The sequence below is a fragment of the Spermophilus citellus genome, assembly GCF_964194105.1.
Source record: "Spermophilus citellus genome assembly, chromosome: 3".
In the NCBI taxonomy this organism is placed as follows: Eukaryota; Metazoa; Chordata; class Mammalia; order Rodentia; family Sciuridae; genus Spermophilus; species Spermophilus citellus.
The window spans coordinates 79,954,378-79,967,412 of NC_138184.1; the positions used below are offsets into that span (position 1 = coordinate 79,954,378).

Below are 13,035 nucleotides of genomic sequence, written 5' to 3' on the forward strand. Positions count from 1 at the left end.
TTTGCACTTGGGTTTTTTCCCTGCTGCAAGGAGCGGCTTGGATATTGAGGCTCCCAGGGGAGCAGAAGCTTTTGCAGAATGTGCAAGAAGCCAGGGTGAGGGGTCCCAAAGTTCAGGCCATCCATAAACTCCACACCCCACTCCCAGCCTCGTTTTTCCTATCTGCAGAATGGGAAGCCCATTCTCTCTCTGTGGAGTTCACCTGGGGCCTGGGTATCATTAGGCCTTCAAGGCCCAGATCACTTCTGGGTTTGTTTGCAGTAAGTTTCAAGAAATTGCTATTGATGAGGAAGAGTAACAGTAGCAACGGTCACATTCTGGGCATTATTATATCTTGAGCATGAGGATACGTTTGTATACAGAAGGGAAGCTTCCCACTGGCAGGGATCATGTATGTCTTGTTCCCTGCTGGTTTGCCAACACCTGGAAAGTGTGTGGCACATAGTAGTTGCTTAATGCGTATTTTAAAACTGAATGGATGCCTTATGTCACCTCATCCTCATAACAACCCAGTAAGTAGGTATGGTTGCTTGTCCAAGAACAGATGAAGATACTGAGGCTCAGAGAAGGGGAATGACACAAGGGAGGTCACGTAACTAAACAAAACGGGTCCCAAGGTCAAGCTTTCTGGGTTCCAACCCTAGATTCTTTATTTAAGAGTTGTCTTTATACTTGGTTTTTCTAAACTCGAGTTTCACATTGTAAAATGAAGATATTAGTGAAAGTTCTGCTGAAGGGCTGTTGATAAAAAAAATCAACAAGATAACACTACAGGTGAAGAACTCTTCCTGGCGTCTGGCACATAGTAGGTGCTCAGTAGGCATCAGTTATTGCTGCCACTCAGGGTTATACAGAGTGACAAGGTGGAAAATTCCAGAGAACCCAGATCCAAAATCCCCGTCTTAATCGTCAGCACTCTCTCTGCCTCCTCCAATTGAAGTGGTGACAGGGTCTATTTATCAGCTGGTGAGCAAGTATTTGAATATTTTATCAAGTCCATGGACTTAGTCCCAGTCCTAATGACAATACAAGGGCTCTGTGTGACAGCGTTCTGAGGACCACCAGACCACCTGAGCTCCAAGAGTTCAGAAAGAATGGCTTTGCATTCCCCTTCCCCCAGGGCCTTGAAAAGAGACTTTGGATTTGGGTTCTGGACCATGCAAGAGAGCCTCAGGTGAATGTTGCCCACCAACCAGGAATTCAGTAAGGAATTAGGCCCCCAATTTCCATAGTCATATATGCAAATGAGCAGGGCACCATGTAATACACTGGTCCTTGGTTTTAATTTTTTTTTTTTTTGGCACCAGGGATTGAACTCAGGGGCACTTGACCATTGAGCCCCATCCCTAGCCCTATTTTGTATTTTATTTAGAGACAGGGCCTCACTGAGTTGCTTAGAGCCTCACTAAGTTGCTGAGGCTGGCTTTGAACTCACGATCCTCCTGCCTCAGCCTCCCGAGCCATTGGGATTACAGACGTGCACCATGTGCCCAGCTGGTCTTTGATTTTTTAAAGAGCTGGGCACACCAAATGATGGCAACTCAGCGTGGCAGGAGCTATGCCACCAAAGACTCTTGATACTCAGGCTCTGGTCCCCACCACAGCCCTGTGTCTTGCCCTGGAATTTGATCTCAAATCCCATCTTCGTTCTTCCACTTCCTTGGCTCAATCCTGCCTGCCCTTGGTTGTTTGAGTGACTGTTCCCTTCTCTCCCCACCCTGCCCTGCCCACCTAAGCATCCCCATGCCTGCTTTGTGATTTGCAAACTTACCCCATTTATACCTCATCCCCTCAACTGAAGGCAAAGACTATTCCTTTCTTATTCATCGAATCCCCAGAGCCAAGCCAGCGCCTGACCCTGCACAGATGCTCAGTAGATGTGGACAGACTCAAATAAATGACTGATTCAGTGAAAGGCACTCTGCTGTCACCTTTAATAAGGGAGACAAATCTTGGGGCCAGGACTCTTGGAAAAATCTCTGGTCCAACCTGGAACCTTCTTCCGTCTCTGCCTTTGTAAGAGAGAATCTGGGAAAGAGCCAGGCATGAAGGGCACTCGGAGGACTAGATTTGGGAGCCTCAGATGCCCCAGGAGCTGGGCAAACTTGAGTGAGGGGGCAGAGCCATGTGGGCCGAGGCCTCTGTGTAGGATGGAAAGAACTGGTCCTGGAAGCAGGGCCCTGACTGAGTCCCAGCTTTGCCATTATTAGCCTGGGCGTGGAACCACGCTACATGTCACCTCCACCTGACACGTCACCACCGCTCTTTGCATTGCTACGTGGCTGCCGGCTCACGGCCAACATCACACTGCGTGTGCCACTTGCCTGCCCCATCCCATGACTTCTGCTTACATCTAGACATACCATCTCATGAGATAGGTCTCATTATTATGCTCGATTTTCAGATTTTGAGAAAACTGAGATATAAAAGGGATTACAGAAGTTGCTCACGGTTCTGTGGCTGGTTAAGTACAATTTGGGAGCCAGAATGTTCTCAGGACACCATTAATATGCACTGAGTTTTGCCCCTGGGGCAAGAACTGGGCTCAATGAATGTTGTTCAAAGAAGAGAATGTTGTTATCTATTATTATTATTTCTTTACAGACAAAGAAACTGCAGTTTGGAGAGGTTTAGGTAACTGTCCCTAGCTGGGAGCCAGAATTAGACCACATCATCATGATCCCAGGTTTAAAGCTCCACCTGGTCATGGCCAATGTGAGACCTTTTTCTTCTGTGAGTCTCAGTTTCCTGCTGAGGTAGGAATCAGGGTAGCAGGCCTGGTGAGCTCTTAAAGCCTCTTCCTTGTGGGTACCAATGAGGCTGGGCTTTAAGCTTTTCTGATAGGGGCTGAGCTCCTATTGGACATCAAAGTGTCTAACTCCGAATCTGTCAGGAACCTGTGTGTTTCAAGAAAGCAGACTGCCAAGAGCCAATCTGTATCATCACCCATGGGTGTGGGAGGACAGACCTGGCTTTCAGCTACATTCTGATGGCCATGACCTTGTTTGGAAGCCGGCTCAAACAGGTAAAGCCATATAAGTTAGTCATTCTCAAGGGCACCTTAAGCAGGGGTCATTGGGGACTTGAATGGGCTGCCACAAATTGCATGACTGGGGAGACTGGGAAGCCCTGGCTGACTCCAACACACTCCTACCTGTCATTGCTCAGATTTCAAATTCACCTTTACCTTTGCCACAACCCACCCTGGGAGATCAGTGGGTCTACCATACCTATTTTCCCGTTGAGGAAACCGAGGCTGGGAGGGATAAAATGATTAGTCCAGTCAAGACTTGCACCCAGGTCTCTGGCTCCCTGCCCTACCAGCACTCCTCTTCTTAGGACATTTGGGGAGGAGACAAAGTGGGTGGCATTTGCCCCCTGCAAGTGCTCAGTAACCATGGGCATCTTTACAATGCAGGGACCTGGGGACAGTTGCGGATGGTTCCAGATAGGCAGAAGATTTGGGCAAAATTAGACCTTCCTACCGGGTGCCCTCGTGGATGGAGAAGAGTTTCCCAGAATGCACTGCTGTGTCAAGAGGCCCCACATATTAGCTATGTTGATATTGACCTTCTTCCTCTTGTCTCTCTGTCTGTCTGCCCCTTTGGAGTCTGCTTTATCTTATAGGATTTCTCCAACAATCCCTTATAGAAGAGGCATTCCTTCAGGGTTACCAGCAAGAAAACCTTGGTCAGGTACCTTGCCCAGAGCCCCACAGCTAGGAAGGGACAAAGCTAGGACTTAGATTCAGACCCGCCTCTACTTTGCTGGCTGAAGGTGTCCAATTGTCTGACGTCACATTTCGGCCTCTCCTTGTTGACCCAGGGAAGTACTGCATGATTCCCTCCAGCCCCAGGTTGCTAAACTGGATTCCTTCTGGCCCTGCTCTGTGTCTTCACCCCAGACCTTAACCTCTCTGAGCTTTGGTTATTTCTGTCCCATCGGTGGAAGGGAGGAGTGACAGCAGCTTGTGCCCTCCATTCCCTGAGACCTTGTGTGGATACAAGAGAAGACACAGGTCAAGGGCCAGGAGCTCCTCGGAGGAAAATTCTCATAGAAATTCAAGGTCACATTTATAGGTGGAATCAAATTCCAGATGCCAGCCAAGGCTGCCAGCCAACTGGCACAAAGATGCAGTGTTCACGTAAAATCTAGAGTGCCTCGGTCACGTCCATCGCCCCTTCTTCCTCACTCACCAAAAAAAAAAAAAAAACCCCAAAAAAACAAAAACCAAAAAAACAATAACCAAACAAACAAATTAAAAATGAAACAAACCGACTTCCTGGGATCTTTCACGCATGCGTTCCTGCGAATGCCACGCTAGAGACCAGCATCACTCATCAATGGTCCCCTGATAACAGAGCCTAGGTATTTTGGTTTTTCTTCCTCTGCCATCCACCCTCCTCCAAGTCCCCAAGCCCAGTGCTGCCACAGGCTGCTGAGTGACCATTTGGTTCATTAATAATGAGGTCTGGAGCCAGCGGGGGGTATTTTGCCGGGGACTGAATTAAAGCATGTCATGTGTTGCCCTGAACCTGGGCCTCCACCCCTGTCCCCGGTGTCACCGCCAGGCTGCAGGAGGAGGCGTGTGCAATACTTACTACACCCCTGGCCGACAGGAGGCTGAGCATCTGCAGGGGCTGGCTGGGCGGGGGGCTGGACCGGGCCTCGGGGCTGGCCTTGCACAGGGTCTTGGAGCAGCGGCGAGAGTGCCTGCGGCGGGACTTCCGCCCTTCCTCGGGGGACCGGCCTCGGTGCCTGGGGACAGGGGACAGGGACCTGAGCGAGAACATTCTGAAGGTGCGCATGGCAGAGAGACCATCAAAGGACCCACGGATCGACTGAGGATGACAGAGTGTGCTTGTGCCTGTATGTGACTTTAACCTTGGGGGTGTCTGCTGGTGCCTATGTCTGAGCTGGACTCTGTGCCCATCCATCCATCTTCCCACGCCCGGAACCACCCACTCCCCCGCCCCAGCCCCATCCCTTCATTCATTCATTTAACAGATGCTTGTGGGATGACGGGACGGCCCCTTCCCCGGTTCAGCTGAATATCCTCCGCTCCTGTGACCGGCCGTCCACCTGAGCAACTGGACGCATCCATCTGCTTCTGTGTGTTTGGATGTAACTGTGTCTTTGCGGGTCACTTTGCTAATCTGTGAAATGGAGCTGTCCTACTGAGCGGCACCCCAACATTTCAGAAAGAAATGGCTGATGGAAGTGGCCACCACGGCGTCTGCTTCGACAATGGAAACCCAAGGCGCATTCAGACTCGCCCTCCCCTGAGCTCCCCGAGACACAGTAGTAAACAGCAATAGCACTGTAAAGATTTGGACGACACCCAGGGACTCCTCCACAGGTGCTTTCAACTCCAAGACTAGACAGGACAGGTGTGACTTCCCCCTTTTATAGATGACGGAGCTGAGGCTCAGAGATGGTTAGCATCCTGCCTGAGGTCACACAGCTTCAAGTGACAGGGTCAAGGCAGTTTTCTGCACCTGTAGGGACTGGTTCCTGCTCTGGACTGTCCCTTTCTACTTTGGGACTTCCAGATCATTTTTCTAAGGGCACCTCTGCCATAGCCTTTCTCTTTAGGCAAGAATGAACCCACCTAGGAGCATGGCAGGGGCCAGGCTGAGCAGGAAGTGCACCCCTGGAGGGAACAGCTGGGTGCTGCAGGGGCCCTGGGCTCTGTGGGGTGAAGGGGCCCCCCGGGGCGAGGGGCTACCTGCTCTCACAGCTGGAGGAGCGAGACTCCGAGCTCTGGGACCGCGAGGGCCAGTGGTGGTGGCGGTGACGGTGAGATTTTCGGGGCCGGCTTCGAGATCTTGGGGGGGGGGAGAGAGAGAGAGAGAGAGAGAGAGAGAGAGAGAGAGAGAGAGAGAGAGAGAGGTTGATTTCGATCCTGTGACACTCACATCCCTTTTGTCCGCCTGGGTGCTGGGGCCTCTACGCAGCTCTTCTGAGCATGGGTGAGCAGAAAGGGGTCTTCGGGCTGGAGCATGGATGACTCAGGGCTTGCCACACCCCGCATGTCACCTGTCCCTTACCCAAGGCAGGAGTCACCACGTCACCTGGCCTCAGAACCAGAGAGGTGCCCTAGGTGGGAGCCATCATCCTGGCACTGAAATGACACCAGGGTGGCCCTGGGCTCTGCCCACAGGCTGCCCACTGGCTGGACTGGCCGATTTTTCAAGTGGATGGGGAAATACAGTTGTTGTTTTTTTTTTTTAATGTATTCATTCCTATTTTAAATGAAAGCTCATTAAAGAAAGAAAGAAAGAAAGACACCTCTTGGTGCAAACAAAACCCATTTGCAGAGTAAATTAGGCCTTTGGGCTGCCAATTTGTCACCTCAGACCTGGAAAATTAAATCCAGATTCTTAGCATGGAGTCCAAAGCCGTTCAGAAAGTGCGGTACGCTCCCGCTGAACAAGGGTCTCTGCCGACACTGATCGTGGCCTTGCTACAGGTTACTTCAGTTCTTCCGGAGGAATCCTAACCAGCCAGGAGTGGGAGGAGCAATGACCAGGGTGACGAAGGCCATACAGGGAATGTCAGTGATCTGGGCCCGGCCAGGGGTTGGTGGGAGTTAGAGATGGTTCTATCAGGAGGCCAGGAGCCCATCTGGTTATCTCAAGAAAGGACTCAGAGATTCTTCTCATGCAATCGCCTTTTCATACCTAACCCACCCTCGGCTCCAGGCACGAGTTCTAGCGTTTATAAAGCCGGTTCTGGTGTTGGTCTCGTTCTACCTATGCCAACAGGGAGGCCCAGAATGAGCCTTGGGGGCGAGCCCTGGGCTCCTTGCTCTCCTTCCTCTTGCCTTCTGTGGCTGGCACAAGCCTCCCGATGCTCTGCTGGTAACTTCTGGGATGGCACTGGGAAGGGTGGGCAACTTGACGCCACCATCGTCCCTCCCAGTGAGCTTGAGGTCTGACTGCGACGGCAGCGGTTCGTCCTGTGCTGCCCCCCCCCCCCACCGGGACAAGTGACGTGGAGACTTTGGGGAACACGTGCTCTCTGTGCTCGGCATGAAGACACACTCAAGATGAGTGACTTGTAACCAAGCCTGAAGATGGGAAGTTCCTCCCTGAGCTAGCTGGAGGCTCCGCTTCTTCCTTCTGGAACATCCCCAGGTCTTTGTGGTAGTGGCTGAAATGCCTTCCCTCCCACTGACCCTGAGCCAAGAGACCCTATAGGGCGGCAAAGCTGGGTGCCCACCCTCCTTGCCCCTGCTCCTCTTCTCCTTCCCAGCGGCTGACTACCCATTATCTTTGATCCTCTTTCTAGAAGCTTCTTGGTGGGAGATAAAATATTAGTTGATTGGAAAACACACGCATTAAAATTTGCAGGGCATAAAGTAGGTGGGCTGTAACCAAATTTACTTTTAATTTGGTTGGGAACTGAGCTCTGCAGGCGGTGCTGGCTGATTTGAATTTCTACTACCAGCTAGAAACTGTGCACAGCTGGGGCCGAGGCAAGGAGCGTCACCCGTTGCTCCACACTGTACACCCAGGAGCCAGGGCACAGGCTCTCACGTGGCTCACACCCCATAACCATGCACACACAGCCCGCACGTGCTCAGGTGAAAACCACCACACATGCCTGCATACCCACGGCGCACACACAGTGCACACACCGAGTGCCAGGGATCGGTACACCTCGGCCCTCGGAGCAGCCTATATTCATATTAGGTACGTCGGTGCTCACACGAGCATGGACACAAAAGTGCATAGGTGTGAATGCACACAGAAGCCACAGGTGCACACCAGGTGCCCACGTGGTGTATGAATTTGCAGCGTCCACAAATGTTTGCATGATGAAAAAATGTACGGAGAAACGGTGACAAGGTGCCCGTTTCACATAGATGCCCTACAACCCATGTCAGGGGCACGCCAGGGGCATGCATGTGCACTGCACAACTGCATGCACATGTAAACACACACATGTCCACACCCCTACCAGGTGGCATACTCAACCTGGTGCTCATGCATGCTAAGCCTACAGCTCCAAGGTCATGGACAGTGCTTTCTCCTCCTCCCTCTCCTCCCCCTCCCCCTCTCCTCCCCCCTCCCCCTCCCCTCCCTTCTCTTCCCCTCCCTCCCTCCTTCCCTCCCTCCCTCCTCCTCCTCAGTCACCCACCCTCCCCTCCCTTTCCCGGCTATTTGCCAACCACCCTCTGGCTGCTCAATCCAGGTCTTCAATTCCCCCAACTGGAGAGCATGTTGCAGGTGGCGTCTACTTACTGCTTTTTATGCCTCTTCTCTTCCCTTCTTTTGGTTTTTGGGCTAGAGGAGCTAAATAAGAAAGGGCCAATTAATTGAAAGATGCAAAAAAAAAAAAATGCAGATCAAGATAAAAACGAACAGGTGGTTCAAACATGGAACATTCCGTGGGTCCCTCAACCCAGGCAGTCTGGGGGTGGACAGGGATCAAGGCCTGAGGGCAGGAGAAGTTGGTGTCCACTTGTCCACCCAGCCAGTTCCAGGGGACACCAGCTCATGCACCTCCATTGAGAGCAGGGTGCAGGGGATTCGGAGCCCGGCTTTGGTAGGTCAGTAGTGGCCCACGAGTGGTAGGGGGTGGTAGTGACAATATTTGCCACGTCGGAGCTTGGCTAGGGTTAGGTGTCCTGCTGGGTACCTCCTGTCAACCATCCCTGTATCGTCCCTGAGACCCATGGGTGGAGGGACAATCTAATCAAGGCACATTTTACAGATGTGGGAACCCAACCTTGGATGGGCCAAGAAACTTGCCCAGGATCCCCGAGGTGACTGGGAAGTGGCCCCAGAGCCCGTGTCCCCACAGTTCACGCTTTCTGTTAAATCCATGGACAAGTGGCCATAGCCCCAGGGAAGGCATCTGAGGCCCCCAGAGCTTGGCTGATTCTGAATGTGCCCATGAGTCAAGGGCAGGACTTGGCCTTCTTTCAACAGCTCTAGATAGGGCTGCTGTCACTTAAGAAGCCACTGTCCCCTGACCTGATCCTCTGTCGGAACAATTTGAGTTTGAATACTGGCTCTGATTGAACTTGGCTCTGTGGACCTTCCTGTCACAGCCCCTGAGCCTCAGTTTCTCTATCTGTAAAATGGAGAGGAGACATATCCACCACCCAGATGTGACAGGGGTGAACGGGGGGGGGGGGTGGGGGTGGGGGTTGAATGCGTCCACTCGTGGCAGCGGCCGGTGCAGGACCCCACGCAGAGTGAGTCCTGCAGTCCTGACCTCTGGGGTGTGGCCGGGCCTGGGACTGTCCGGGTGGATGATGGGCAGGTCTTTCTATACGTGCCCCTATTCTTGGAGTTCAATGGTGGCATCTTAAACAGACTCAAGCAGAACTAGGGTGCCACCCGGGGCTGGCCCAGGAACAGAGGTGGAGGTGGCAGCCCAGCCAGGAAGTGGCCCAGAGCCTGGTTCAGGGAAGCGGGAAGCAGAATGAGCAGCCGGAGGCCGTGGGTCTTACCTGTGTCTTCTCTTCTTGGAGAAGGACCTGGTTCAGAGGGAGGAGGGAGGGGGAGGGAAGAAAGAGGGGAGGGGAGAGAAGAAATCTCGGTGAGTTTGGGCCTCTGCTCCCGGGACCAAGGCACCCTGGGCTTGTGATCATGCTGCTGGGGAGTCGGGACCCCTGGCCATTCCCCCCACTCTCTCAGGTTCCAAAGAATGTGATGCTCACAGGGCAACCTTGGTTTGCACCCCAGATTTCCAGGCCAAAGCCTACCCATGCTCCAAAGTTCACCCCAAATTGCCAGCAAGCCTGTCCCAGGTGAGGCTGTTGAGGGGGGCACGTGAAAGAGTCCTCTGTCTCCTCCCCTCCCTTTAACCGTCTCTCTCCCTAGTTGGAGATTCTTCCTCCTCCCAGCTGACACTGTCACAAGGTCTCTGGCTGCCACATGGAGGACTCTTCCTGTGTGCCGGGTTCTGGGCTAAGCACCTATCACTCCCAGCCTCATTCGACGTTCCCCCAAACCCTGTGGAGGATGATTTGCAGCCATCTTCCAGACAAAGACGCTGAAGCTCAGAGAAGTTAGTTAAGTTGCCCAGGGTCACACAGCTTCACCTATGTGGCTTCTACTCATTCTCTTCTCGCTGTGGTATTTTGTAGTGTTCTATGAGCCCCTCAAGCTCCTCAGAGTCTTCCTCTGTGCTTCTCCAAGCCCTGCTGAGCGTCTCACTGGGGGATATGAGGGTCCAGACCTCTCCATGTGATTGCCACCCATTTTCCTCAGCAGCATGGGAGCCACCTGAGGGCAGGGCCTGGATTTGGGTCACCGTCCTGTTTTGGGAGCTTGGAAACATCATTTATGTTTCATATAAGGGGTTTAATAGAGCTGCAAAGAGGAGAGAACTATTTAAAACTCTGAAGCTTTGTTAATTAAGAGATAAGGACAAATCTCATTAAAGTTGAAAATCTTTTCTTTTTTTAATTTTGAGCTTGGGACCGTGCTAAGTGATTGAGGCTGGCCTTCAATTTGGGATCCTCCTGCCTCAGCCTCCCAAGCCACTGGGATTACAGGTGTGCCCAGCAAGATTGCCAGCTGTAATGCTTCAGCCACCAGACATTTCACAAACTTGGGGAAGCTGGCTCAGGAGCAGGGCAATGCTCAGCCAGGGAGGGCTCTGGAGGGGCCAGCAAGAGTATTTCCCCCTCCTCATCTCCCTCCATGATTCCCCTCCCCCACAAAGGACACTGCCTCTACAATGGGGCTCCATGGTGCGAAAGATGTCTGACACCAAATTGCCATTTTGCTAACTGCCCACGTCTCATATCCACGCACTGATTTGCCCACATCTTTATAATAAGCACAAACTCAGCCTCAACTGAACATCTAGGCAGGCGGTAGACATAACCAGGGAGCTCAAACTGGGTTTGGGACAATTCTAGCAACACGGGCTGAGATGTGGCCAAAACCCTGAATAAGTAAAAGCCATATTGAAGCCACTTTGAATCGGGCTTTCAGATGCACAGGGCAAACCCAGATGACCTCCCGCTTTTATTCTGTTAATAATCCAAATTGGTTGCTGCATTGGAAGACGCAGTAATAAAACACAAATGAAATACATAAAATATAAACTGGACGTTTCCCATTATCCAGGGCCAACCACAGGGTCTGGGAAATGTGTGTCAGTGGCAGGAGGAGGCTGGGGCCCAGCTCTCTCTAAGCCCACGCCGCTCCCCAGACCAGCTGAGGGCTGCCCGTGGGAAACTGGCCGAAGGAAGATACGGACCTTTCTTTTATGGAGGAAATGCAACACTGAGATTCTGTTTTGTAAAATCTTCCGATTACACATGTTGGCTCGGACGGAGCCCTCTGGTTTATATCCCTCTGGTCTTTTCCCCCTGTAAACATGCGTGTGTGTGGGACCGTGGATCGGTGTGTGCATGCATGTGTGTGCACGGTGGGAAAGTTCTAGAAGGTGTGTTCTGCTTACCATGTCCTTTCACTTCTGCCCCCGCTCCCCTCCCACAAGGGTGGGCCATCCTGGTGGCCACGTTCTCCAACCAGATCCCACCCTCTAGGACACAGGGGGACCCACATGTGAAGCCTTCTCTTGGGAATTTGGAACAGGGAATTTGGACAGTTCAGAGTCTCCTGTGGCTTAGGTTGCCATGTGGAGACACGGGGCAGGGTGCAGCCTTGTCCCCTTACATAGACCAGGAAGCAGAGGGAGCCGCGGCTTCTGCCTGGCCCCATGAGCCCTCTATTCCCTCTCCTTGCCCCTTGCCCACACCTAGGGGGCCACTGAGACCCTCCTGCTTTCTTCTAATCAGGCCTTTCCTGGCCTCAGTTGGGATGGTGGACTCCTGGTCCCCACAACTGGAGTCCCAACTTGTACATGATATTAATAAATAATTGTATATGTATATAAAATAAATTTGCTGCACAAATGACATGAGATGGTTCCAAACGACATTTTGAGTCTCCCTTCCCTATGCCACCTGGGAGGCCCCTGTTTATAAAGGAAGAAGGACAATACCTTCGTCGCTTGTGTTTCTTGGAACTTTTCTTCTTCTTTTTCTTCACAGGCGATGGGCTATAGGACGGGGACCTGTGGGGAGGGGGGGCACTTCAGAGGGAGGCTGGTAAAGGCCAGAGTTGGTTTCTAAGGGCCCCTTCCCCAGCCCCTCTGTAGGGTCTCAGGTCTTTTAGAACTGCTCATCAAGGGTTCTCTTAACACCAACAGTAGCTTTTTTTGCATTTATTTTAAACATGACCTTGTACTTTTTAAGTATTATCTCATTTAACCCCTTCCACATGCTTCTTAGGCACAGTTGCTACCAGAACTTTTCTGATGAAGAAACAGAGGTTCTGAGAGGTGAAGGAATCTGCCCAGAGACACACAGCTAAAAAAATTGGAGATCTTTCCATCCCAGGAGGGAAATGACTGAGGACCCACTCGACCTTTAAGTAATCACGTCTGTCCCCAAACACATGCTGCATTGGAAGACGCAGTAATAAAACACAAATGAAATACATAAAATATAAACTGGACGTTTCCCTTTATCCAGGGATGGATGCCTGCTATCTGCTTTTTGAAAAGTTCTTCAACCTACCCCTAAAATCAGGAAACTCCACTTGTCCAATGCCACTCCTTGCCTTACAATGGCTACATCTCAGCTTCTTCACCCACATTCCCTATGGGGTTTTCCTTGGGCCTGACCCTTTTAGGACTAGGCTAAAGGGTGTCCTAGAACAAGGTCCAGAAAAGTTCAGGCTCAAGTGGTCCAGACACTGCTCTCTGCTGCCCCCTGCAGGCGTCTATGAGTATTGCCTTGGCCGTTCGGTGTGATTCTCCACTAAGAATTTTCAGGCCTGGTTCCCTGGGGCTGGGACACCAGGTAAGCAAGCGTTCAGGCTAGTGAGCGTACTGTCTACAGGCAAACCTGGAAATATTTTTCAATGCAAAACAAACAAAAAAAAATTTAAAGAATGGTGTATAGAAAAGAAAAAGGCAATAAATGCAAAAGAGCCATTGACTTGGCAAATATTGTCAAGTCCATTCATTATGCTGGGCATTTGGCTTGATGCACAG

At 51.7% G+C, this 13,035-nt stretch overlaps 1 protein-coding gene across 1 annotated transcript in view; it reads right to left on the reverse strand.

Annotated features, from left to right (window-relative positions):
- SRRM4 (serine/arginine repetitive matrix 4) overlaps positions 1–13,035 on the reverse strand; it is a gene marked incomplete at both ends in the record, with an annotated part of 141,949 nt that overhangs the window by 17,041 nt on the left and 111,873 nt on the right. The window contains 5 exons of the mRNA XM_081288187.1: positions 4,602–4,758; positions 5,729–5,827; positions 8,250–8,300; positions 9,467–9,493; positions 11,980–12,051. Coding sequence (XP_081144313.1) covers positions 4,602–4,758; positions 5,729–5,827; positions 8,250–8,300; positions 9,467–9,493; positions 11,980–12,051 — 406 coding nt within the window. The remainder of the gene's footprint in view (positions 1–4,601; positions 4,759–5,728; positions 5,828–8,249; positions 8,301–9,466; positions 9,494–11,979; positions 12,052–13,035) is intronic.